The sequence below is a fragment of the Lynx canadensis genome, chromosome D1 (genome assembly GCF_007474595.2).
Source record: "Lynx canadensis isolate LIC74 chromosome D1, mLynCan4.pri.v2, whole genome shotgun sequence".
In the NCBI taxonomy this organism is placed as follows: Eukaryota; Metazoa; Chordata; class Mammalia; order Carnivora; family Felidae; genus Lynx; species Lynx canadensis.
The window spans coordinates 57,268,273-57,293,347 of NC_044312.2; the positions used below are offsets into that span (position 1 = coordinate 57,268,273).

Genomic DNA, 25,075 nt, shown 5'->3' on the forward strand with positions numbered 1-25,075 from the left:
TATTGCAAATGGAGAGTAGTTCATTGTTTTTAGTGGGGAGAGATAATAGGTGGCATTTCATTATGGACAATTCCAAACACACATAGAAGCAGAGTCAATGGCAAAATGAACCTCCATTTACCCATCACCCAGCAATTATTGTCTGACAGTTCTGAGGTCATAGCCAATCATGTTTCACATATATCCCCACCACACCCAACCTTAGATTATTCTTAAGAAAAATCTCAAGTGTATCCAGCCATAAATGAATATAGCAGATTCATGTGGTTTCATCTGTAAATAATCCAGTGTACAGTTCTAAAAGATAAGGACGCTTGAAAAAAACCAATCAGAGTACCTTTATTACACCTAAATATTAGCAATAATAAATGGAGGGAATTGGTTACATAGGTGGTAGAAGGGCTGGAAGAGCACAATGGAGAAGAGGGGTATGGAAAGAGCAAAAAGGAAGAAGGTTGATACTCAAGAGATCAGAAGCTGTTCACACTGCTGGACTGGGGCCTACAAGCCTATCCCTGCTGCTGGGCTTTAATTTTTTTTTCAATGTTTGTTTATTTTTGAGAGAGAGAGAATATGAGTGGGGGAAGGGGCAGAGAGAGAGAGAGAGAGAGAGAGAGAGAGAATCCAAAGCAGGCTCCAGGCTCTGTGCTGTCAGCACAGAGCCCGACATGACCTGAGCTGAAGTTGGGCACTTAACCGACTGAGCCACCCAGGCGCCCCATCCTTGCTGCTGGGCTTTTAGGTCTAAAAGTTGTAAAAGTGCTATAGTTGTAGATCTGCTGCAGATGTGCTGCCTCAGTCAGGGCTGGAACCTCTGCCAGCACAGATGCTGCTGTTAAAACCACCTGTTTTTGTACTGCTGCTACCAGCAAGCTGTCAGGAACCAAATAAGATAGTTGTTGTTCCACCTGTTTTGGTCTTCCAGTCTCACCAATCCCTCCCTTGGCAATATCTCACTGGAAGCCAGTTGGGAAGGTGACCTGGGAAGCGTAGTTTAAGGGTGGCTCTGGCCCCTTACAATACATAGCAGAACACAGAGGAAAGGAATAAAGGTTAAGAGCAAATAGGCAGATGACTGGTGTCACCCACCCCTTGGAAACCCAACATCTACTCTCCTCCTTCTCTCCAAATTTAATTTTCATATAACAGTAGCAACCACAGTATACCTTCAGCTTACATGAAGGAATTTTTTTCCTCTTAGTGAGGACACTTTTACCCTTTTCTCTAAAAGGATGAGACATAGTTCCATCACTCACCATATCCATCTCTGGATGATATTACTCTGTCTTCTAAAGCAGTCACAGTGCCACCTGAATATTTTATAACCTAAAAACTAAGCTGCAGAGTCATTCACCACTAGCAATTTATACACATGCACACATACACACACGCACGCACGTACGCACACATGCACGCACACACATGCACACACACAGCAAGCTAGAAAGAAAATATACACATTTGCTATAATGTTCTTTTCTTAATTGGTCAGGAGGCCATAGTACATATTTATAAATCCTTATTCCATCACCTATTTAATGTCCCCTTCTTCCTTATCCAGCATCTTGGCTGTTTGGACTCTTTAACTGGTGTAGTATCCCAAACATTCATTCCTGAAGGATCAAAGTTATTAATGCTTTTTTATTGGGTTGTAGTCTTCTATTAATGCTTTTTAAAATTGTGGTAACATACACATAACATAAAATTTACCATCCTAACCATTTTCAAATGTGCAGTGGTGTTCACTTAAGTATGTTCACATCATTGTCCTATCCCCACCACCATCTGTCTTCAAAACTCTTTTCATCTTGCAGAAATTCCATTTACTTTGACTAATGGAGAGGACACTTCCAAGAGGAACACCTTGTAACTCCCTGTATTCTAATCATATTCTGTCCTCATGGTATAACAGCGATCATACCTACTTTTGACAATCAGTATCAATCACTCAGCCAATATAGTAAACTCCTTGTTTCCTGCCTGTTGGTTTAGTGGAATGAGGAACCCAAGTGGCCAGCAGCAATCTCAGCTTTTAGTTAAGAGAAACTGTTCTTTGTGTCCCTGTAAAAGCATTCCTCCCTAGGCAACTAAGATTCTACTTGCAGGAATGGAGGCAACAATTCTGGAAGTGGATAACTGTAAGAGGATCTGTTCTCATTTCCTTCCATTAATTGCTAGATCCTATGTTCTAGTTATGAAAAAAAAATAGCATCATTATTGGTTGCTGGTTTATATGATACCCCTTCCTGTAAGTCAGAGTGCCCACTTCACAGGGGGTGGTCTAGCTGGTGCAATCAATGAGTTGTTAAAAAACAAACAAACCTATTTTACCTTTTAGATCAGCTACTTCTACATCATGAGGTACATGGTAAAAAAGTGAATTACATGTTTACAAACTCATTATTGTACTCATTTGCTATCACATGTGTTCCATGGTTAGAAGCAATTGTATGTGAGGCACCAGGATAATGAATAAGACATTCTGTAATTCTCCAGATGGTGATGCTGGAAGAATATTGTGGTCAGGGAATGCAAATCCATGTCCAAAGTACGTATTCATTCCAGTAAACAAAACAAATTACTGCTCCTTTTATGAAGGAAGGTGCCCACAGTCATCTTCCCACTAGATGGCTGGCTAATTCTTTCAGAAATGGTGCCATGTTAGGGGCTTAACGTTGGCTTCTGCTGTTGGCATCTTAGGTACTCAGCAGGAATGATGACCAGATCTGCTTTGGTGAGGGGATGTGTGTAGCCTCCATGCCTGTGCTAAGGGCATTTTGCAAGTACTAGGGTATCCAAGGAGAGAGACCCAACTGACTTTGTGAAATGGGTCATCTTGTCCACTTGATCATTGAGTCTCCTCTGAGTGGATCATCTTTGGGAAACATTCACATGGGATACAAATAATCCTCAAACTCTCTGTCCATTCTGAGAGGTCCATTCACATAATTGCCCCTTAGACCTCTCTGTCAGCAGTTTCACAGTATTTTTTCCAAGCTTTGACTATTCAGCTAAACCATCAGCCACTGCCCATGAATCAGCATAAACCAAGCAAATAGATATATTGCCCTAAGTTTTACCTCTTGGGAGGGTTCCTCTTCCCCTGTCTTTCAGAGACACCCCCCTGTAAAGTTGTAATACTGCAGTAGTCTTTCTTTAGTGTCAGAATGTCATGCACAATCATTTGTAAACCCAGCTGGGGGCTCTCTCCTACATTAACTGCTCATAGACTCTTAGTTGTGGGTTGATGGAGAGGTAATAGTACAGCAGGAGTAGGCATCATTGGAACCAAAGCCATATTCATTCATGCAATTTTTCCAGACTTGCTTGAGCCAGATCTCACATATTACTTCACTTGATGAGGGAATTCTGTGACACATTCAGTTCATGATGAGCCACTCAGGTCACATGGCCACTAAGTGTTCCTGTGACCAGGTGTTCAGTCTTTACCAACATGGGGCAGTAAGGCAGAAACTGTTTTTCAAAAGGAAAATAGTTGTTCACAGAATCGGCATAACTTTGCTCAAAAATGATTCTGCAATTGACACCTATAAAAGGCTCCATTCATAGAGAGGCCACGTAACTTCTCATCCAAACCAGGATATATTTGAGAGGGAAAAGGAACACTATTAATTATTTTGGGATAACAGGTGAAAACTCAAACTGTCCTTGAAAACCAGGATGTAACCCTGTACTGTATAGCACACCTTTTTGCCTTAGACACTTAGAGCATAGTTGGACCTATTGAGTCATATTGCCCAATGCCATTGGCCAAGGACATAATGCCCAGAGAACAATTCATGCAGTTGGACCTGTTGCAGAGCCTTGTTTTGCTCTGAGCCTCACACAAAACTGGCATCCTCATGGGATACTCAGTAAGGGTTAGATTGGCACAGATGTTTTATGCATCACTTCCAAAGTCCGAAAAGGTCAACAAAGCTTTGTGCCTTTTTCGTAAGTAACAGGTGGTGCAAGGTGAAGGATTATGTCTTTCACGTTGGAGGTATATCCCAACATGTTCCAGATACCTGGACAACAAGAAAATTAATGAAGGTAGTAGTTCCTTGAACTGGAGATGGGGGTTCCCTCCATCCTTTGACACACATGCATCTTACTAAATCATCTAGAGTATTTGCAACTTATTGCCCATCAGGTCCAATCAACATGATGTTTTGTGGAATACCAAAATAGATTGGTGGTAGATGTAATAGATTATGGTAAACATAAAGAGTTGATGTTGCCCTGGGAGAAGAGGACAAAGATGTACTGTTATCCCAGTCAGACAAAAGCAGACTGTTTCTGGTAGTTCTTGTTGTTTGGTAAGGAGAAGGCAATATTTGATAGGTCCTTAGCTGAATCCCAAGCACCAGGGGCTGTATTGATGTGCTACAGTAAGAAGAGTCCACATGTGGAACAGCAGCTAAAATTGGAGTCACCACTTGATTAAGCCTGCAGTAAGCTATAGTCATTCTTCAAGACCTGTCTTCTACATAAGACAAACAAGTTTAACAGGAATATCATAAGACTCAGTATCCTTTTACCTTTCTTGTCTTTAGTGATGACAGTAATCTCTGTAGTTACCTCAGGGATGTGGAATAACTTTAGGTTTACTGTTCTAGAAGCAAAATTCCTCAGGCTTCAATCTGTCCCTGCCTTATATAATAGCTCTCACTTTTTGGTCAGTAAACAAATGTGGTTATTCTGTTGGTTGCTTAGTATGTCTATTCTAATTATACATTCAAAAAATAACTATATTTTCAGGAACTGGGGAGATAACCACGATGTAAGTTGATGACTTCACTGGGTTCATTCACAGGCTAAATTTCCATTCTTCCACCTGACCTTTGTAATCCCCTACTTTGAATGATAGACCACCATGCCTTTCATATCCCCAGATATTAACACCAATTTGCAGATATTGTCTGGTAATCCTTGAAAGGCCTAATTTAGGACTGTCAGAATTTTCTGCAGTGTTGATAGTGTTCTATATCTGCATTGTTCAATATGGTAGCCACTAGTCATGTTGAGCACTTGAAATGTGATCATTGTGACTGAAAAACTGAATTTTTACTTTTATTTAAGTCTAATTAGTTTTAATTTAAAGGTAAATAATCAGGAAACTGTATGAGACGCCGTGACCTCTGGGCAACTCAAATAATTTTTTTCTCACCAACTCTAGACTTTTTGTATATATATAATTCATGCTTAATTATCTGAAGCTAGTCTTCAGTCTCTGCAAGGACCACACTGTTTCTAGTTCACACTTCCTCCTAGGATTTAGTCCTTCAATGTCCTAATTTAAGGTAGGGGCAGTTTATCAGGGCTTCCCTTCTGTGGCATACCCTGGAATCTAATTTTTGGCCTCTAGACTAGCATAGTTGTTAGAATCTCTGCTCAGCATCTCAACCTCTCTGCCACTTCTGGAGTCAGCAGATAGATAGCCCTAGGGAAAAAGAGACCCCAAATTTTACAAGATCCCCTTTGAGTTTCCTTCTTTTTCCAAATCCGAGCCCCCTGAATTTTCACAGGTTGTTAGTTCCCACATGCCTTAAAGAAATTTGTTTTGTTTTGTTTTTTTTAAGTAGGCTCCATGTTCAACATGGGGCTTGAACTCACAACCCTGAGATCAAGAGTCACATGCTCTACTAACTGAGCCAGCCAGACATCCCAGTTGTTTTTAATATATATATTTTGTCTGGATTTTCTAGTTCATACTCAAGGGATAGTTGGCCTACATGAGTTAGTCTGCGATACCGTAAACCTTTCCATTTATTTTGGCCAGGTGCCTAGGAACACTCAGTATGAAACCATTTTAAACTAAACTAAACTAGCTGGATATTCTCTGAACCACTCTGATGATACAAATTTGGGCTGTAATTTTGCAAGAGGACCAGTCTGCCCTCCCCCTTCCTTTCTTTTCACCCCAAGGCAGTTTTCTTCTAGCTGTGGGATGAGGGGCATGGGTTTAGTGCTAGTTCCCTCTCTCCTGAGGATATATCTCTTTAGGATCCTACATTCGTGTAGGGGGTCTCCAATTACATGCCCCACCTTCTGTTTTGACAAGATCAGCAAGTGTCCTCAAGGCAAACATGGCTTCTTGTGCTTGGTTTCTGTCTTGACTTTTATATTTTGGTACTACTACTTTACTGTCTTCACATCTTTTATGTGTTTTTAAATGATGAATCTTTTGGGGCGCCTGGGTGGCTCAGGCTCAGGTCATGATCTTGCAGTTTATGAGTTCGAGCCCCACATCGGGCTGTGTGCCTGGAGCCTGCTTGGAGCCTGCTTCAGATTGTATGTCTCCCTCTCTCTCTGCCCTTCCCCCTTCATGCTGTCTTTGTCTATCTCTTTCTCTTTCTCTCTCTCTTAAAGAGAGAGAGAGAGAGAATAAACAAACATTTAAAAATTTAAAAAAATAAATAATCTTTTTCTTTTTATGTTTTATTCATCATTTTAGTTGTTTTCAGTGGGACGCCTTGTTGCATACAGTAAGGCAAGTCTCCACCACTATGTCCTTCTATTTCTTTATAAGATGGGTAAAATAAATGCACTCCTACTTACATCAGGATATCAATTGAAATAATTGTGCTTTGAAAGCTATGAGGCTCCAAACAAGTATTACTGTTATTTTCTTCCCATTTGTCTTCCTACACTCAAAATGCTCTTTAGATTCCTCTTCTTCTGCCAGCCTCTTAAATGTTGATCGTCCCCAGTTTTCTACTCTCAACCCACTGTTTTTATTAATCTTTATAATCTTGATAGTTTCATCCCTCCCAAGTCTTCTTTATTTCTCTACTTCACATCCATCTTCTGAGCTATGAGCCCATATCTTTTACTTATTATATCAAAGTCATCATGCGTATGCCCATGCCAAGATCTCCTCCCGTGTCCCTGGCCTCAGTGATGGGCACTGCTCTCCATCAGCAGTGCAGTTGTCTGAGTGAGAAATGTGGGCATCAGCCTGTATTCTTCCCTCACTCACATCCACTCAGTCACCAGATGCTGTGAATTGTACTTTCTAAATGTTTCTCAAACTTGGCCATTTCTGTTGTCCTCCTGTTCAGTCTCACTGCAGCAAATCAGCACAGCCCATGCTACTTGGGATACAGCTAAGGATCTGTCAAATGTTTCTTTCTCTTGATCACCTCCCAACACACCCACCTTACCATCAGCCAGAGGGATGTTCCTAAAATGCACATCTGATTCGATCACTGCTCTACTTGAAGTCCTTCAGCAGCTTCCCAGTGTTCTAAAGATAAACTCCATTAACATTGATCACAAGGCTTTTCATGACCTGACTCTGCTTCTCCATCCTTTCTCTTGACTTTTTTCCATTTCACCATATACCTCATTTATTTTGGACTATTTGTGTCTCCATTTCTGGATAGATCACACTTTATCTCTGTCTGGGTGAGTTAGGGGGATATCTGACCTACTCCCATCATTAGCCTGTCCTATTACATGTTTTGATTGACATCTGAGACTTTGGCTCTCCCATTAAGCCTGTTCCTTTTCCCCCTTGGACCATACGTGTCATCTCTCTCAGACTTGACCAGCACGGGGCAGAGGGGGATGGTTACCTCCTTTTTTCTAAGCACTGTTTTCCTAAAAATGCCTAAAAGAGCACCAGATCTTTAGCAGCCACATCATAAGTGCTCTTTTACACAAGCGAGTTGTGAAGCCATGTCTCTCTCATCCTGGGTTGCACTGTGGGTTTTCTGTATCATAGGAGCTGATCTGACATTTTAATGGGCATTACAACTTGCTAAATTTCATCTGTTTTACTGCAGCTCTTGGTCCAGTCTGTTCTGCAATATTTTTGGCTTAATCAGAAGTCTTACAATGTAAAGTAAAAGAAATCCTCTTTCATCATGTAGATAGGGGAACTGACCAGGACCAGAGATGCTGGACACCAGGTAGAAGTCACCCAGCAAGCAAAGCAGCAGCAGCAGCACCAGAGCCACAGCCTAGGGCTGCTGGTCCCCATTCCCATGCTTCCTTAATATGGCACACAAATTCCCATTCCTGAATCCAATCACTGGGGCACACTCTTAGCTTCTAAAAAAATTAAGTCAAATCTGTTGTATTTTAAATGGTATTAAATTCCTTTTGGCAAGAGAAGGTATAATAAAAATAGCACCACTCTGAACAGCTGGAAACTTCAGCCTCTCCATACTGATAGACTCCTGCCACTTCAAAGAGCTCTTCTACCAAAACTGCCATGAGAAGGACTCCATTGGAGAGCCTGACACTTTCCTCTGCAGCCTCGCTTCTTGTCCTCCTTACCCACCTACTGACTGCCCCCCTATTTTAAGACATCAGTATTAGAGACAAAATTAGGCTTTTCTATGTTATAATTAGGGTACAGCTTTTAAAAGGCAAAACACGATAACTTGTCACAAAAGACAGGACAGAGCTACCTCCTTCATTATGGAATGTAAGAGAAATTTTTCGAAGGCTTATTTTGTAGCTGTTTCACATCTCACTGGAGTGAAAAAGATTGGTCAATTAATTATAAATCAACAGAGCTGCTGTGCACCCTCCTGTAATTGCTCTCAGGTAGAGATTAAAAATTTAGTGCATGAAAGTTGGTCTTTTCAGGAGAAGAAAACAATCACCTGTGACCTTCAAATACCATGAACTAAAGGCTTCTTTCATCCTTTGTTGAGTATATTGAGTGTTTAATTTGGGTATATGGAGAGGAAGGAGTTGGAGGGAGAACTGAAAACATGATTTGAGTCATCTGTGTTTGTGTACTTAAAAAGGGGCACCTGGTTGGTTCAGTTGGTAGAGCATGGAACTCTTGATCTTGGGGTTATAGGTTTGAACCCCACATTGGGTGTAGAGATTACCTAAAAATATAAAATCTTTTTTTTAAGTTGGAAAAAAATAAAAAAGAATTACATAGGTCTTATCCATCTAGAGGCACAAACGAGGCCACATTAATGGTAGTACCTAAAATGCCCTGACTTCCTGCCCTGCCTGTGTGATTCAGGATCTCAGCCCATTAAATTCCACTCTCAGGTGTTTCTGGGTCTCCTCAGAGAGTTTGAGTTTAAAAAGAGACTTCTCAACTCCTTACTGATATGTGCTTTTTATTAAGTTGCTTTAGAAGAGAGCCTCACTGCAGCCAGCCTACCTTACCCCACATGGACCAAAGCTGTGGTCCATGCCAAGGGGTTTGTCTTCTGGTGATCCCATAGTTACCAATCCTTAGGGTGACACAGCATACCCAGGAGTCTGACCTGACCCAAATTTGTGCAGTATTCTTTCTTCAGAATGTTTTCCCCCAACTTGGGCATGCCTTATTCACTCTGGTATTTTCCATGAGCATTACTAGTGCACCCCATCCTGCCCCAGTTGGGTCTCACTGAGTCCATCTGTGGATGTGTGCAACCTTTCTCCATACAGTAGACTGTATGTGTGAGTAGGATTTGGGGAAGGGGTCAGTTGGGGAGGGAATTACACCTTCCAGTCCTTCTCTACAGGGACCTCTGTGGGACACTAAAGAGGGTTCCCAAGGTGGTTATATCTCTTGATTGATTTCCTGTTCTCCATCTCCATTCCTATTCCCATTCCTACTTCTTGGGGATGGTGGAGTTTGTTCCCTGCCCTTGCTCATTACCCAGGATCCTTGCACTTACAGGGAGGCATCTGTAACATCACTGACGAACAAGAGGTACATCCTGAGGTTCCCAGTGCTGGAGACACTGATGCTGGATGACAACAAGCTCTCCAGCCCCAATTGCTTTGCCAGCCTGGCCGGGCTCAGAAGGTAAAGCCACACTCCTCTCTCTGAAGGACCCCCTACCACTGCCAACCTGGCCCACACCCTGAGTGCTGCTTTGGAATCCAAAAGGCCTGAGTTGAAATCCCAGTTCCACTACTTACCTCTGCTGTGTGGTCACAGATAATCCATTTCTCCCCTCTGAGCTTTAGCTCAGCCGTAAAAGTGGGGCATCAGTAGGACATTTCTGATCAAGTGACTAGATTAGAAGTGGCAAAGAGAAGGGAGGATAAAAAGAGATATTACCAGAGATAGAGTCCTGACCCCTGAGAGAGGAGACAGAAAAAAAAAAACCAAAACCAAACCAGAATCAGAAAGATAAGAATTAACTGCTATATTCTACCTATTTAAATAATGAAAATACTGGCATTTATTTATTATTATTATTTTTTAAATGCTGGCATTTAAATGGTTAAGCTTTAGATCCCTGGAAAATTTATTTTGGAGTCAGTTACCATTTACTGCATGCTACTTTGTGTAGAGCCATTTACATTGTCTAATTAAACTTCACTGGAGCCTTGAAAGTTATTAACTATCATCCCCATTTTAGAGATAGGGATATTGAGTCCAGAGAGGGTAAGTCACTGGCTCCAGGTCACACAAGGAGTAAGGGTCCAAGCCTGAGTTCATGTTCTTTCCCTAAAGTTGCTAGGTAAATGCTCCTGAGGTATCATTATTGCTGTGATTCTGTATTCACTTTCCTTAATTAAAGACTGAAGAAATTAAGCCTGGACCAAAACAGGATTTTCCGGATCCCGTACCTACAGCAGGTTCAGCTCCAAGACGGGTCAGGGGACTGGGCTAGAGGCAGGGGGAGTCCCCAGAAAGTGCCCCAATCCATGCTGCAGCCCAAGTCGTGGATGTTTGAGGACTCAGATGAACAACCGGATTATACTGTACTGCCCATGAAAAAGGATGTTGACCGGACAGGTGAGTGGTGCCCCTTATTCCAGAGACTCTAGCCCCATGGTGGGAATAAGCTACCAACAGTTTATTTTGAAAATCTGTGACTCCTTGAGGAGCTGCTGCACTGAAGCTGCTGGGCCTGGGGAGGTGGAAGTATCCCATGAATTATTTCAATGGCTTCCTAACTGATTCTCCATTAAGGTGTTTTTAAAATCCAATTAAAAGTAAATTTTTAAAAATCTCAAATAACAAGGGGCACCTGGGTGGCTCAGTTGGCTAAGCGTCCAACTCTTGATTTCAGCTCAGGTCATTATCTCAGGGTTGTGAGATCAAGCCCTGCATCAGCACAGAGCCTGCTTAAGATTCTCTCTCTCCCCCTCTCTCTGCCCCTCCCCTGCTTGCTTGCATGCACGCATGCATTCTCTCTCTCTGAAATAAAATTTTAAAAAATCTCTAATAACAAGAAACTCTGAAGTTAGGCTTTCCAGAGATGGCTAATTCTGGGGTACATTGATGTTCTCAAGAGATTCAGGTTCTTTCCATCCTCTTTGCTGCCATCCTTGGCCTGCTTGTTTATCTTTGTAGGTTGATTCCAATTGAGGTCTCAAGATCACTACCACAGGGCCAAGAATCATGTCCAAAAGGCAATACTAGAGGCAGAAAAGAAAAGGAATGTCACCTTTATTATAAACCAAAATCTCTTTAATGCATGAGTATATTTCTGGATTATATATTCTGTTCTATTGATCTATTACTGTGCCAATACCACAGTGGGTTTTTTAAATATTTATTTTAAATTGAGAAGTAACCAACATAAAGTAAAAATATAGAAATACTGTATAGATCTTGAATTTTACATGTATATCTCCTTTTAACCACCACCCATATTACAATATAGAGCATTTCCAGCATCCCATTTTGACTTCTATCACCAAAGATAGGTTTGGCGTGATTTGAAATTTATGAATATGGAATTATACAGCATATGCTCTTTGTGTCTGATTTATTTCACTCAACATTATGTCTGTCAGATTCGTTCATGTTGTTGCATATATTGGTAGTTCACTATTTTTCATTTCTCGTATTTTTTCCAAGTTATTTACCCTTTTTACTGTTAATAGACATTTTGGTTATTTTGAGTTTGAGGCTATTATGGATAAAACTACTATAACTTTTATATCTTTTGGTAGGCTTAAGCACCCATTGTCTGTTGAGTATATACCCAGGAATGGAATTCAAAAGTATGTTTAACATTATTTAGTACTTCTAAGTATTTTTCCAATGCAGTTGTACCAGTTTTAATCCCCATATTAATGTAAGAGAATTTCACTTCCAGTTACTCCATATCCACACAAACACTTGGTAATGTCAGTCTTTTTAATTCTACCTATTTGGGGTAGGTAGGTAGTAGTTTCTTATTGTGGCTTTAATTTGCATTATTTAATGATTTTTTTTTTCTTTTAAAGACAGTGAGTGAGCTTGAGCAAGGTAAAAGGGCAGAGAGAGAGAGAGAGAGAGAGAGAGAGAGAGAATCTTAAGCAGGCTCCACACTCAGCATGGAGACCAACGTGCGGATTGATCCTGTGACCCTGGGATCATGACATGAGCTGGAACTGACTGAGCAACCCAGGCACCCCAACAAGTTCTGTTTTAATTCTTGGTGTTTTCAATGTCCACCCAGACACCCCTAGTTTGCATTTCTTAAGTGACTAATGATCTTACGTACCTTTCATATGTTTATGGGTCACTTTGACCCATATCCTCTTTTGGCAGTGCCTAATCAAGTCTTTGCCTGTATTTAAATCGGGTTATATTTTTCTTGTTGGGTTATATTTTTCTTTTCTTGTTGATTTGCTTGAGTTCTTTATATATGCTGGATACAAGTTCTTTGTAGACCTAAATATTAGAAAAATATTTTCCCAGTCTGTATGTAGCCTCCTTTTTCATGTTTCTAATGGTGAATTTTGATAAATAAAAGTTCTTTATTTTAATGAAGTTCAGTTCAATCTTTAATGGTTAGTTCTTTTTGTTTCCTTTTCAAGAATTTTTTATCTGTCTGAAACCATTAAGATATTTTCCCATATTTTCTTTTGGAAGCTTGATTATTTTAGTTTTTACATTTTGGTCTATGATCTGTCTAGAAGTTTTGTATATGATGTGAAGTAGAGTCAGTTTACTTTTTTAGATGGATATCTAATTGACTCAACAGCACTTGTTGAAAAGACTATATCCTTTTCCCCACTGAGTTGTAAGAGAGGTTTTATGGTAAGGCAGGGTCTGTATGTGTCTAAAGTGCTATAGCTTTTTAATATGTTTTGAGAACTGATAGTGAAGTTCTCCAGCTATGTTGTTGCTCTTCAGAATTGCTATAACTATTATAAAGCCTTTGAATTTACATATAAATTTTAGAATCATCTTGTCAGTTTCCACACAATATCCTGCTGGGATTTTGATTAGAATTGTAGTGATCCTATAGACCAATTTGGAGTGAATTTATATTTTTACAATACTGGGCTTTTTAATTTATCAAAGTAATATATCCCACCATGTTTTAGGTCTTTTGAAATTGTTCTCATCAGTGCTTTGTAGTCTCCCGTGGTGAGATCTTGCATATCTTTCGTTAGATTTATTTCTATGTATTTGGTCTTTTTCCATGGTATTGTCATTGGTATTGCTTTTTCATATTACATTTCTGCCTGTTTGTTGCTAGTACATAGAAATTTTGAACTCGTATCCAGTAACCTTTCTAACCGGAGATTATAGGCAGAGGATATACGTTCATGCAGAGTGTGCTGTAGCTCATCTTTCTAGATATGTCTCCCCAGGGAATCGCTTTTGAGCAACCATACTTGCAACAATTGCCCATCCTCTTGCTAACTCCTACTTTGTTTCTTGTATAAACTTATCCCCAAATCCTTTCCAGACACTTGTCGTAGGAGAAGTTGTTTGGGCCATGTGGTGTTCTACCCCTATTATCGTTTACTTCATTTTCAGGTAAACTTTATTAGTATAATACCATTAATGTGTGGAAGAGGTCCTGTTAGCCAGGGCAGAGGTGAGTAGTGCCTGCACAGGATCCAGTCCAAGAAGATGCTTAGATTTATGGTTGAACTCAGATATTTATTGGCTCATCTCATTCTGATGGTGCCAAGAATGAAATGACTCCACAGCCTCTTCCTTACTACCATGCTGCTGGTTATTCTTAGTATCTCTTCTGGATTCACTGTCTTAATATATTCTGTTTCTACTAACATAACAGGATATTTTCAAATCCTTTGACAGAATATCATTTATATACATTTCTTTCTTCTAACACAGTCTGATCAATACTGACCGCCGGCTCAGTAAGAGCTCTCACATGTTGCAAAGTCAGAAGGAAGGTCAACATGGCTGAAATATAGTGAGTGAGGGGCAGGATAGCAGGAGATAAGATTGGAGAAGTAGACAGGAGCCAGATCAGGCAGGACCTCAGAGGCCTGGCCAAGGAATTTGGATTTTATTCTGAGTGCACCTCACTACCTGACAGGTATCACAGCCAGCTCCTCTTCCCAGTTAGCATTAGAGATGTGAACCAATGGGAACCCCTCTGGGGGGACCCCTGCTGTACACAGTGGATGAGAGACCCAGACCCCAGCCTCTCTGGGGGCAATCCGTGCTCTCACCAACCTCTGTTATTTCTCTTTTGTTTCAGAGGTTGTGTTCTCATCTTACCCTGGATTTTCAACCTCTGAGGTAGGAACTGCCTGTTTTATATTTGTGCCCTTGAGTTAGAACATTAATTTTAATACACAAAAGTAAGCTAATAAAGCCATGAGAGACATTTATATATATCACACTGAAGAAGCCCATTCAGTGAACAGATACTTACTGAGTACTTAGTGTGTGCCCAGCACTGTGCTGGTCTAGAAACATATAGTGGTAGACTAGACAGTCCAGTCCCTGGCCTCACACAGCCAACAAGCTCGCTTTCACTGTTCTCAGATGTGTTCAGTAGTAATGGTTGGGGCCTCAGGTGGGCAAGCTGGCATTGAAATGAGGCTGCCACCAAGATGAAGCCTGGCGGCTCCCTAATAAGAGCCCCCAAAAGCTAGACTGATCCTTGCCAAGTATACTACCATCTGGGGTCTAATCTGGGGTAGCACTGGTGTCATAGGCTTAGATACTTGATTTTCTTCTGGACAGAAAATTGGTTTTTCTCTCAGGGTTAGATAACTACTAACCAAGCTCATGAGGACTGATGCACTAAATATTGATGGATGCATTTACAATAAGAAGTACAACTATACATTTAGCCAACCTGCATCCTTGAAAGGCAGCTCAGTACATTCACTCCCTCCCCACAGATAAAACTGGGTGAGAAATTATATCAGTTAACAATTGGCATATAACAAACCAACCCAACAATTACTTTAAACAATAGCAATTTATTCTCACAAATGTTTGGGCTGGTGAGGTGGTTCTGCTGGTTTTTCCAGGGCTCATTCATGCAGCTGGCTGGTTCCCTGGGGCCTGGGTTCATGGACAACTGGTATGGCCTGGCATCTACATGAAGTATTTATTAAGGACTTCTTTACAACATGGTGGCCTTCGGGTTCCAAGAGAGTGAGGATGAATTGCAGGGCTCTGAAATTCAAACAGTAGCACTTCTGCCACATTCTGTTAGTCAAAGTAAGTCATAGGAATGACAGTGCAGCACAATTCTGTCTGGAGGTAGCACAGACCCCACAAGTTAAGGGCACAGTGCCCAACAGGACTTCCTTTACTTCAGATGCTAGCTGCAAGTGAGCTATTCACGCTTATAACAAACTGGCTACAAATTCTGGAGTTCCCACGGCCTTTACAGGCTCAATAATTTAGTAGAACAACTCTTAGAACTCAGGAAAGCCCTATCTTTATGATTACAGTTTTACTATAAAGGGTATAAATGAGGACCAGCCAAATGAAAAGACACATAATGTGAGGTCTAGGAGGGTCCCAGAAAATGGAAATTCCCAACCCCTATCACTGGTTTTTGTTTTGCTCTCACCCGTGACTTACCTGTCCCACTCAGTACAAGTTAGAGCCTAGGAGAGCACAAAACACTTGACCCCAAGTAGGTGCTCTGCTAATGTTCACTGAATGAAAAAGGAAAATTTAAGTGACTTGCTCAAGATTACACAGTGATTAATGGAGCTTAGAACAGAATCTAGTTCACTTGAACTCAGTTATTAGCCCAGCATCTACCCTGTCATTTCCTTTGGTCCCATCCAACTTAAGGAATCAGTGAGTGATTTGTAGGCATGGTTGACCCAGTAACTTCCATTTTCTGCTTAATGAAACATGTTGATCCTGAGGCAGGCTGGGCTGTACTGAGAAACCATGACTCTGCAAGTGACCCAGATGCAACAGGCCACATTCAGGCCCGGAGGCCTGCTTGAAGTCCTCCAGGACTTAGCTATTGATTTATCCTGGAATGAAGAGCCTCCACAGTAGGATGTGAGCTAGCCTAACAGGCTCAGGTTACTCCTGCTCTCCATCTCCCCACTAGGAAAAGTCTACTTTAAAATATTGGGGTATCTGGGTGGCTCAGCCGGTTGAGCATCCGACTTCAGCTCAGGTCATGATCTCACAGTCCGTGGGTTCAAGCCCTGTGTCGGACTCTGTGCTGACAGCCCAGAGCCTGGAGCCTGCTTCGGATTCTCTGTCTCCCTCTCTCTCTGCCTCTGCCCTGGTTATGCTCTGTCTTTGTCTCTCTCTCTCTCTTTCTCAAAAATAAATAAACGTTAAAAATTTTTTTAAAAAATAATAAAATGCAAGCACCTGTCCTTTTGCCATTTGCAGAAATTTTAGCCCAACTGTAGAGAAGGGCCATTTCAGAATAAGCTGCCAAAGGGCAGAAAGTGAGAGGTAGGGGCAGAAAACCTCTAAGCCTACACCACTGCTGTATTGTCATTTGGCCTCATAGAACTTGAAACTGGAACTTTGGGGGCCAGAGAATCAGCTCATCATGTGACCTCAGAGAACTTGAAGCCAGAACTCTGGGCCCTTGGTAACATCTCCCGTTGTGACCCTAGATGCCTCTTTTGGCCAACCCTCTCTAGAATGTCTTGGCAGCATTCAGCTTCTTATCTTTGGGACATTTTGACATAGACCTTTTTTTCCTTCTAAGGAAACCAAGGTATGTGCACTTCCTCCCATATTCAAGATTCTTCCCGTGAAGTCACTGAAGGCCAGAAACCAGACGCTGGCCCCGCCCTTTCCAGAGCTGAGGTACCTTAGCCTGGCCTACAACAAGGTGACTCTCTGCTCTCTGCCTATTTCTTCAGGGGCACAGATGGGAGGATGGGATGCGATCTGCTCTGGCCTGAAGGCCAGCCTTAGAGTTCCCTGCATTACAGATATGTGAGCTCAGGAATTCTCAGGGTGGGAGAAGTGGAGAGTGTAGGCCAAGGCAGAAGTCCATCCATTCAGTCCCAGATATTTATCTAATACCACGTGCCAGGCTCTATGCTAGATACTAGGTATACAGCAGCTCAAAGAAAGATTGGGCCGCTTGCCTTTTGGAGCTTGTCACCCATAGGGAAGACTGATATAGCACAAATAGTCTCAGTATAAGCATGCATAGTGTTATGAAGAAATTCAAAGTGCTATGAAGTATATGACAGGGGTAGTCTAACCTAGTATTTGGGATCAGGGAAGGTTCTTGAGAGAGCGGTGCTTTATCAGTTTAATGAGGTGAAGTGTGAGGAGGAGTGAAGTGAGAAATATTCTAGCTTATAGGAACAGCAGATGTAAAGTCCATGGGACACATTTAACATGTTTCTCCTGCATGTTTTATGGTAACATATTTTTCCAATATCCATGTTCTGTTTGACTTCTGTAAACGCCACCAACTGAGCTCTACTCAAGTCTGAAGTGTAGGCAACTTTGAAGGAACTCTGCTTACACTCCTTCTAAGGCAAGCAGTTGGTACAGCCAAATTCTTCAAGTGTTTCTTCCTAAGAGTTTTATAATTTTAGCTTTGAAATTCAGGTCTTTGATTCATTTTGAGTTAATCTTGAGATGTGGTATGAGATAGGGGTCAAACCTCATTCTTTTGTATGTGGATATGTAGTTTCCTTAGCACCATTTATTGAAAAGACTATTCTTTCTCCATTGAATGGTCTTCTCACCCTTGTCAAAAATCAGTGGCCCATAGATGTATTATGGGTCCCCTCTCATTCTTGAAATTGGTCATTTGTCTTTTATTGATCCAAAATAGTTAGAAGTTATCCCTTTTTTTGACTTAAAAAAAAACCAGCTGCTGGTTTCACTGGATTTCTCTACTTATCTCTTTTCCCATTTCATTAATTTCTGCTCATAACTTGATTTCTGCCCTATTCACATGAGTTTAGTTTGCTCCTCTTTTTTGTTTCCCTCTATAGTGTAATTTTAGATCATTGATTTAGACCTTTTTCTTCTTTTTAATATAAGCATGTAAAGCTATAAACTTCTTCTCTAAGCACTGTTTTAGCTGCATCCTACAAATGGTAATTTGTGTTTTTATTTTCATTTTGTTAAACTTTTTCACTTTTTGTTTTGATTTCTTTATTTACCCATTGGTTTAGATAAGTGAGATGCTTAATTTCCAAATATATGGAGATCTTCTAGATGTCTCATATTTATTATTTCTAATTTAATTCTGTTGTGGTCAGATAACATAACCTGCAAGATTTCATTCTTCTGACATTTATGGAAACTTGTTGTGTGTCCCATCCTATATGCTATCTTGGTGCATGTTCTCTATGCACTTAAAAAATGTGTATTCTGTACTTTGGGGGATAGTGTTCTATAAATATCAATTACATTAAGGTGGTTGGTAGTATCACTGAGATCATTTCTGTACTATTGTCTCTTCATTTTATCAGTTATCGAGAACAGCATGTTAAAATCTCCAGTTAGATTGTGGATCTGTTTATTTCTCTCCTTAATTCTGTCAGTTTTTGCTTCATGTATTTTGAAGTTTTACTATCACGTACATAAACATTTAGAATTTTTATCTCTACCTGATGTGTCGATCCTTCTATTATTATGACTTGTCTCCCTGTGCCTTGAACAAAATTTCTTGTCTTGCTGTTTTGTCTGATTTTAACATGGATACACAGCTTTCTTAATGCTTGCTAATTGCATAGTCTCTTTCTATCCTTTTACTTTCAACCTCCTTATAGCTTTGTATTTCCAGTCCATCTCTTTGGGACAGCATATAGTTGGGTCTTGCTGGGAGGCCAGAGTGTTTTTCTCTGTGTTCCTATTCTGTACTCAGCTCACAGCCTTCCCCGTGCTCCTACACTTCACATGGATTATCTCCACACTTGTGTTCCTCTCACCCAGCAGGAGACTGCTTGTGCTGGTTACTTAGTGCTTGCTCTTCTGGTGGTTGAGGGCCAAGGGGAGGGTCCAGTCCCAGTCTTAAGAGGATGCTGGGTTCCTGTGTCTGTAGGATGGACCTTCTTAGCGATCCAGTCCCCTGCAAGCAGTCGGAGACCTCTCAGGTCGTGGGCCCAGGTTGGTTTCCTGCCTCAATCTCAGAACAGCGGGTTTTAATTTTTTCCCTCCCCCAGATGTAGGACCCTGGGCCCGACAGGTTTTTCTGACCTTCCTCAGAAACTTAAGGCCTTTGTTCACCAGGCAGAGGGTTGGCTGCCTTTCTGACCTTGGCAGCCGCTCTCTTCCTCCAGGCCCACACCCTGGAGACGGCTCTCTCCAGTCTCATTCCCTGGGTCCAGTCTTTTGCGTACAAACAGCCATGAATTCTCCTTCTGTCTGTAGCTCTCAGAAGTTCTACTCTAGCCCACACTTAGCCTTTAGTGGGCCATTAAAATGGTGAGCTGATTTCTTCCCAATTGCTTGTATAGCACTTGCCATCTCTTCCTCCCATGTTCTGCCACGTGTGAGCCAGTCCCGTGTCCCATCTCTCCTTGGAGGTGTTTGTCTTCCCTGAGGTTTCAGGCCACGTGATTGCCCTGAGACCTTAGCTCTCTGGTAGATGCAAGAAAGTTATGATGTTATAGGCTATTCTGTCTTTTTTCTTGTTGTTAAGGAGAGGAGCAATACATGCATACATTTTCTACATGCTCACTTGAGTTTTAAATTATATTTTTCTTTATAATAATTATCACCTAGCATATTATATATCTTTTTCTTTATTACCAGTTGTCTACTGCCAGAATGTAGGTTTGTTTGAGAGCCAGGACTTTGTTTTGCTTACAACTATATCCTCATCATCTAGAATAGCACCTGATACATGATAGTTACTCAGTAAGTTTGATAAATGAATGATGTTTTGATCATGTCAAGGAATACTCATGCTACCTGTGTTGAAATTAATATTCAATTTATTACAGTTACAAATTTTAAAACCAGTTCTGCATTCAAACAGAACTTAAACATCTAGAATATCCACTCAGTAATCTAGTAAGTTTGTGCCAAAAGTAAAGCAATCACTTTAACTCAACCTTTAACTAATATTTCCTTAGTTCATAAATTTGACAGATTAAGCTCTATTTGCCTTAACCCAATGAAATTGGATAGAAACTTTAAGTTGTCCCTGGAGCCCGAGTTTATTTTCAGGGGCATTCAACTCACCTTGTGGGGATAGGCTAGCTATCCTATCTGGTGGCCAAATTCTTCTCACTATATCAGCCAGAATCCCAAACCTGTATCTTTTAGCTGGGACTCAATTTCACAGAAAATATGACATACATGCCTTGGGTATCTTTCAGCTTTCTACCAGTTTTAATTATAACTTTCTTCAACTTTTTAGTCACCTGATTTGGATAGGTGGAATTTTGCATCCTGACAAAATTCAATTTAATTTTCCCTCCCCCATTCTGTTGTGACTGCTTCTTGACCACCTGTTTTGCATATAAGAGACTCTGTACCCACTTTAGCCACCATTTTATAGTTATTTATGAACACATATTAGGCTTCTTTGTAGCTTCATCCCCCTTTCCCTCCTTCTCTAGAGTCTAGATAAGAAGTCAGCAAGTTTTTTTTTTTTTTTTTTTTTTTTTTTTAATTTTTTTTTTCTTTCCACGTTTTTTGATTTATTTTTGGGACAGAGAGAGACAGAGCATGAACGGGAGAGGGTCAGAGAGAGAGGGAGACACAGAATCGGAAACAGGCTCCAGGCTCTGAGCCATCAGCCCAGAGCCTGACGCGGGGCTCGAACTCACGGACCGCGAGATCGTGACCTGGCTGAAGTCGGACGCTTAACCGACTGCGCCACCCAGGCGCCCCAGCAAGTGTTTTCTATAAAGGGCCAGATAAATATAATACTCTGTCCCAACTACTCAACTCTGTCCTTGTAGAACAAAGGCAGTATGTAAATGGATGTTTTGTTTTTTTTTTTTTTAATTTATGTATTGTCAAGTTAGCTAACATACAGTGAAGTCTTGGCTTCAGGAGTAAATTTCCATGATTCATCACTTGTATACAACACCCAGGACTCATCCCAGCAAGTGCCCTCCTCAATGCTCATCACCCATTTTCTGCACTCCTCAACCTCCAACCCCTATCAATCCTCAGTTTGTTCTCTGTATTTAAGAATCTCTTATGGTTTGCCTTCCTCTCTGTTTGTATCTTAATTTTCCTTCCCTTTCCCTATGGTAATCTGTTAAGTTTCTCAAATTCCACATATGAGTGAAATCAAATGATATCTGTCATTCTCTGAATGACTTATTTCACTTAGCTTAATACCCTACAGTTCCATCCAGATTGTTGTAAATGGCAAGATTTCATTCTTTTTCATCACTGAGTAGTATTCCATTTGAGCTCTTTCCATAATTTGGTTATTGTTGATTGTGCTGCTGTAAACATTGGGGTACATGCACCCCTACGAAATCATCACTCCTGAATTCTTTGGATAAATTCCTAGTAGTCCTATTGCTGGGCCATAAGGTAGGTAGTTCTATTTTTATTTTTTTGAGGAACCTTCACAGTGTTTTCCAGAGTAGCTGCACCAGTTTGCATTCCCACCAACAGTGCAAGATGGTTCCCCTTTCTCCACATCCTCACCAATCTCTGTTGTTTCCTGAGTTGTTCATTTTAGTCTCTCTACCAGCATGAGGTGGTATCCTGGTGTGGTTTTGATTTGTATTTCCCTGATGATGAGTGATGTTGAGCATCTTTTCATGTATCTGTTAGCCATCTGGATGTCGTCTTTGGAAAAGTGTCTATTCATGTCTTCTGCCCATTTCTTCACTGGCTTATTTGTTTTTCGGGTATTGAGTTTGGTAAGTTCTTTGTAGATTTTGGGTACTAACCCTTTATCAAATATGTAATTTGAAAATATCTTCTCCTATTCCATTAGTTGCCTTTTAGTTTTGTTGATTGTTTCCTTCGCCATACAGAAGATTTTTGTCTTTTTTTTTTTTTAATTTTTTTTTCAACGTTTTTTTATTTTTTTATTTTTGGGACAGAGAGAGACAGAGCATGAACGGGGGAGGGGCAGAGAGAGAGGGAGACACAGAATCGGAAACAGGCTCCAGGCTCCGAGCCATCAGCCCAGAGCCTGACGCGGGGCTTGAACCCACGGACCGTGAGATCGTGACCTGGCTGAAGTTGGACGCTTAACCGACTGTGCCACCCAGGCGCCCCCAGAAGATTTTTATCTTGATGAGGTCCCAATAGTTCATTTTTGCTTTTGTTTCCCTTGCCTCTGGAGACATGTCAAATAAGAAGTTGCTAAAAAAAAGAAAAAAAAAAAGTTGCTGTGGCTGAAGTCAAAGAGGTTGTTGCCTGTTGTCTCCTGTAGGATTTTGATGGTTTCCTGTCTCACATTTAGGTCTTTCATTTGTTTTGAATCTATTTTTGTGTATGGTGTAAGAAAGTGGTCCAGGTTCATTTTTCTGCATGTTGCTGTCCAGTTCTCCCACCACTATTTGCTAAAGAGACTGTCTTTTTTCCATTGGATACTCTTTCCTGCTTTGTCAAAGATTAGTTGGCAATATATTTGTGGGTCCATTTTTGGGTTCTCTATTCTATTCCATTGATCTGTGTGTCTGTTTTTGTGCCAATACCATACTGTCTTGATGATTATAGTTTTGTAACACAGGCTAAAGTCTGGGATTGTGATGCCTCCAGCTTTGGTTTTCTTTTTCAACGTACATAACTTTGGCTATTTGGGGTCTTTTATGGTTCCTTCCGTACAAATTTTAGGATTATTTGTTCTAGCTTTGAGAAGAATACTGGTGCTGTTTGTTGGGATTGTATTGAATGTGTAGATTGCTTTGGGTAGTATCGACACTTTAACAATATTTGTTCTTCCAATTCATGAGCATGGAATATTTTTCCATTTCTTTGTGTCTTCTTCAATTTATTTCATAAGTTTTCCATAGTTTTCAGCATACAGATCTTTCACCTCTTTGGTTAGGTTTATTCCTAGGTATTTCATATATTTTAGAGCAACTGTAAATGGAATCAATTCCTTGATTTCTCTTTCTGTTGCTTTGTTATTGGTGTACAGGAATGCAACCGATTTCTATGCATTGATTTTATATCCTGCACCTTTGCTGAATTCATATACCAGTTCAAGAAGTTTTTTGGTGGAGTCTTTTCAGGTTTTCCACGTAGAGTATCATGTCATCTGCAAAGAGTGAATTTGACCTCTTTGCCAATTTGGATGCCTTTTATTTCTTTGTGTTGTCTGATTGCTGAGGCTAGGGCTTCCAACACTGTGTTAAACAAAACAACAGTGGGGAGAGTGGACATCCCTGTCATGTTCCTGATTTCAGGGGGAAAGCTCTCAGTTTTCCCCACTGAGGAAGGTATTAGCTGTGTGCCTTTCATATATGGCTTTTATGATGTTATATTCCTTCTATCCTGACTTTCTTGAGGGTTTTTATTAAGAAAGGACGCTATATTTTGTCAAATACTTTTTCTACATCTATTGACAGGATCATATGGTTCTTATTCTTTCTTCTATTAATGTGATGTATCACATTGATTTGCAAATATTAAACCAGCCCTGCAGCCCAGGAATGAATCCCACTTGATCATGGTGAATGACTCCTTTAATGTACTGTTGAATTTGATTTGCTAGTTCATGTTGAGAATTTTTACATCCATATTCATCAGGGATATTGGCCTGTAATTCTCCTTTTTAGTGGGGTCTTTGTCTGGTTTGGGAATCAAGGCAATGCTGACTTCATAAAATGAGTCTGGAAGCTTTCCTTCTGTTTCTATTTTTTGGAAACACCTTGAGAAGAATAGGTAATAACTCTGCTTTAAATGTCTGGTAAAATTCCCCTGGGAAGCCATCCTGCCCAGGATTCTTAATTTGTTGGGAGATTTTTGATAATCCATTCAATTTCTTTGCTGGTCATGGGCCTGTTCAAATTTTCTGTTTCTTCCCTTTTGAGTTTTGGTAGTGTGTGGGTGTCTAGGAATTTGTCCATTTCTTCCAGATTTTCAAATTTGTTGGCATATAATTTTTAATAGTATTCTCTAATAATTGTATTTCTCTAGTGTTGGTTATGATCTTTCCTCTTTCATTTGTGATTTTTATCTATTTGGGTCCTCTCTCTTTTCTTTTTGAGAGGTCTGGCTAGGCATTTATCAATTTTGTTTATTCTTTCAAAAAACCAGTTCTAAGATTCATTTATCTGTTCTGGGTTGTTTGTTTGTTTGTTTGATTTTGGATTCTATCTTGTTTATTTCTGCTCTAATCTTCATTATTTCTCTTCTGCTGGCTTTGGGCTTTCTTTGCTGCTCCTTTCTATTCTAGTTCCTTTAGGTGTAAGGTTGGGTGGTGTATTTGGGGCCTTTCTTGCTTCTTGAGATAGGCCTGAATTACAATGTATTTTCCTCGTAGAACTGCCTTTACTTCATCCCAAAGGGTTTGGTCTGTCATGTTTTCATTTTCATTTCTTCCATATATTTTCTAATTTCTTCTTTAATTTCCTGGTTGACCCATGCATTCTTTAGTAGGATGTTCTTTAACCTCCATGTATTTGGGGGCTTTCCAGATTTTCCTTGTGGTTGATTTCAAGTTTCATAGTGTTGTGATCTGAAAATATGCATGGTATGATCTCAATCCTTTTTTATTTTGTGACCCAGTATGTAATCTCTTTGGAGAATGTTCCATGTGCACTCAAGAAGAATGTGTATTCTGCTTTTGGATGAAAAGTTCTAACTATATCTGTTAAGTCCATCTGGTCCAATTTGTCATTCAGTCCATTGTTGTAAGTGGAGCATTAAACTCCCCTACAATCATGGTATTAATGTGTATACATTTACTTATGTTTGTGATTAACTGATGTATATATTTGGGTGCTTTCACATTGGGGGCATAAACATTTACAATTGTTAGCTCTTCTTGATGGATATCCCCCTTAATTATGATAGAATGCCCTTCTTCATCTC

The 25,075-nt window shown here is 40.4% G+C and overlaps 1 protein-coding gene across 2 annotated transcripts in view; it reads left to right on the forward strand.

Annotated features, from left to right (window-relative positions):
• XRRA1 (X-ray radiation resistance associated 1) overlaps positions 1-25,075 on the forward strand; it is a 61,535-nt gene that overhangs the window by 24,609 nt on the left and 11,851 nt on the right. For both annotated transcript variants that reach the window (XM_030332163.2, XM_030332164.2), the window contains 4 exons: positions 9,647-9,775; positions 10,500-10,717; positions 14,385-14,425; positions 16,842-16,967. In XM_030332163.2, coding sequence (XP_030188023.1) covers positions 9,647-9,775; positions 10,500-10,717; positions 14,385-14,425; positions 16,842-16,967 — 514 coding nt within the window. The remainder of the gene's footprint in view (positions 1-9,646; positions 9,776-10,499; positions 10,718-14,384; positions 14,426-16,841; positions 16,968-25,075) is intronic.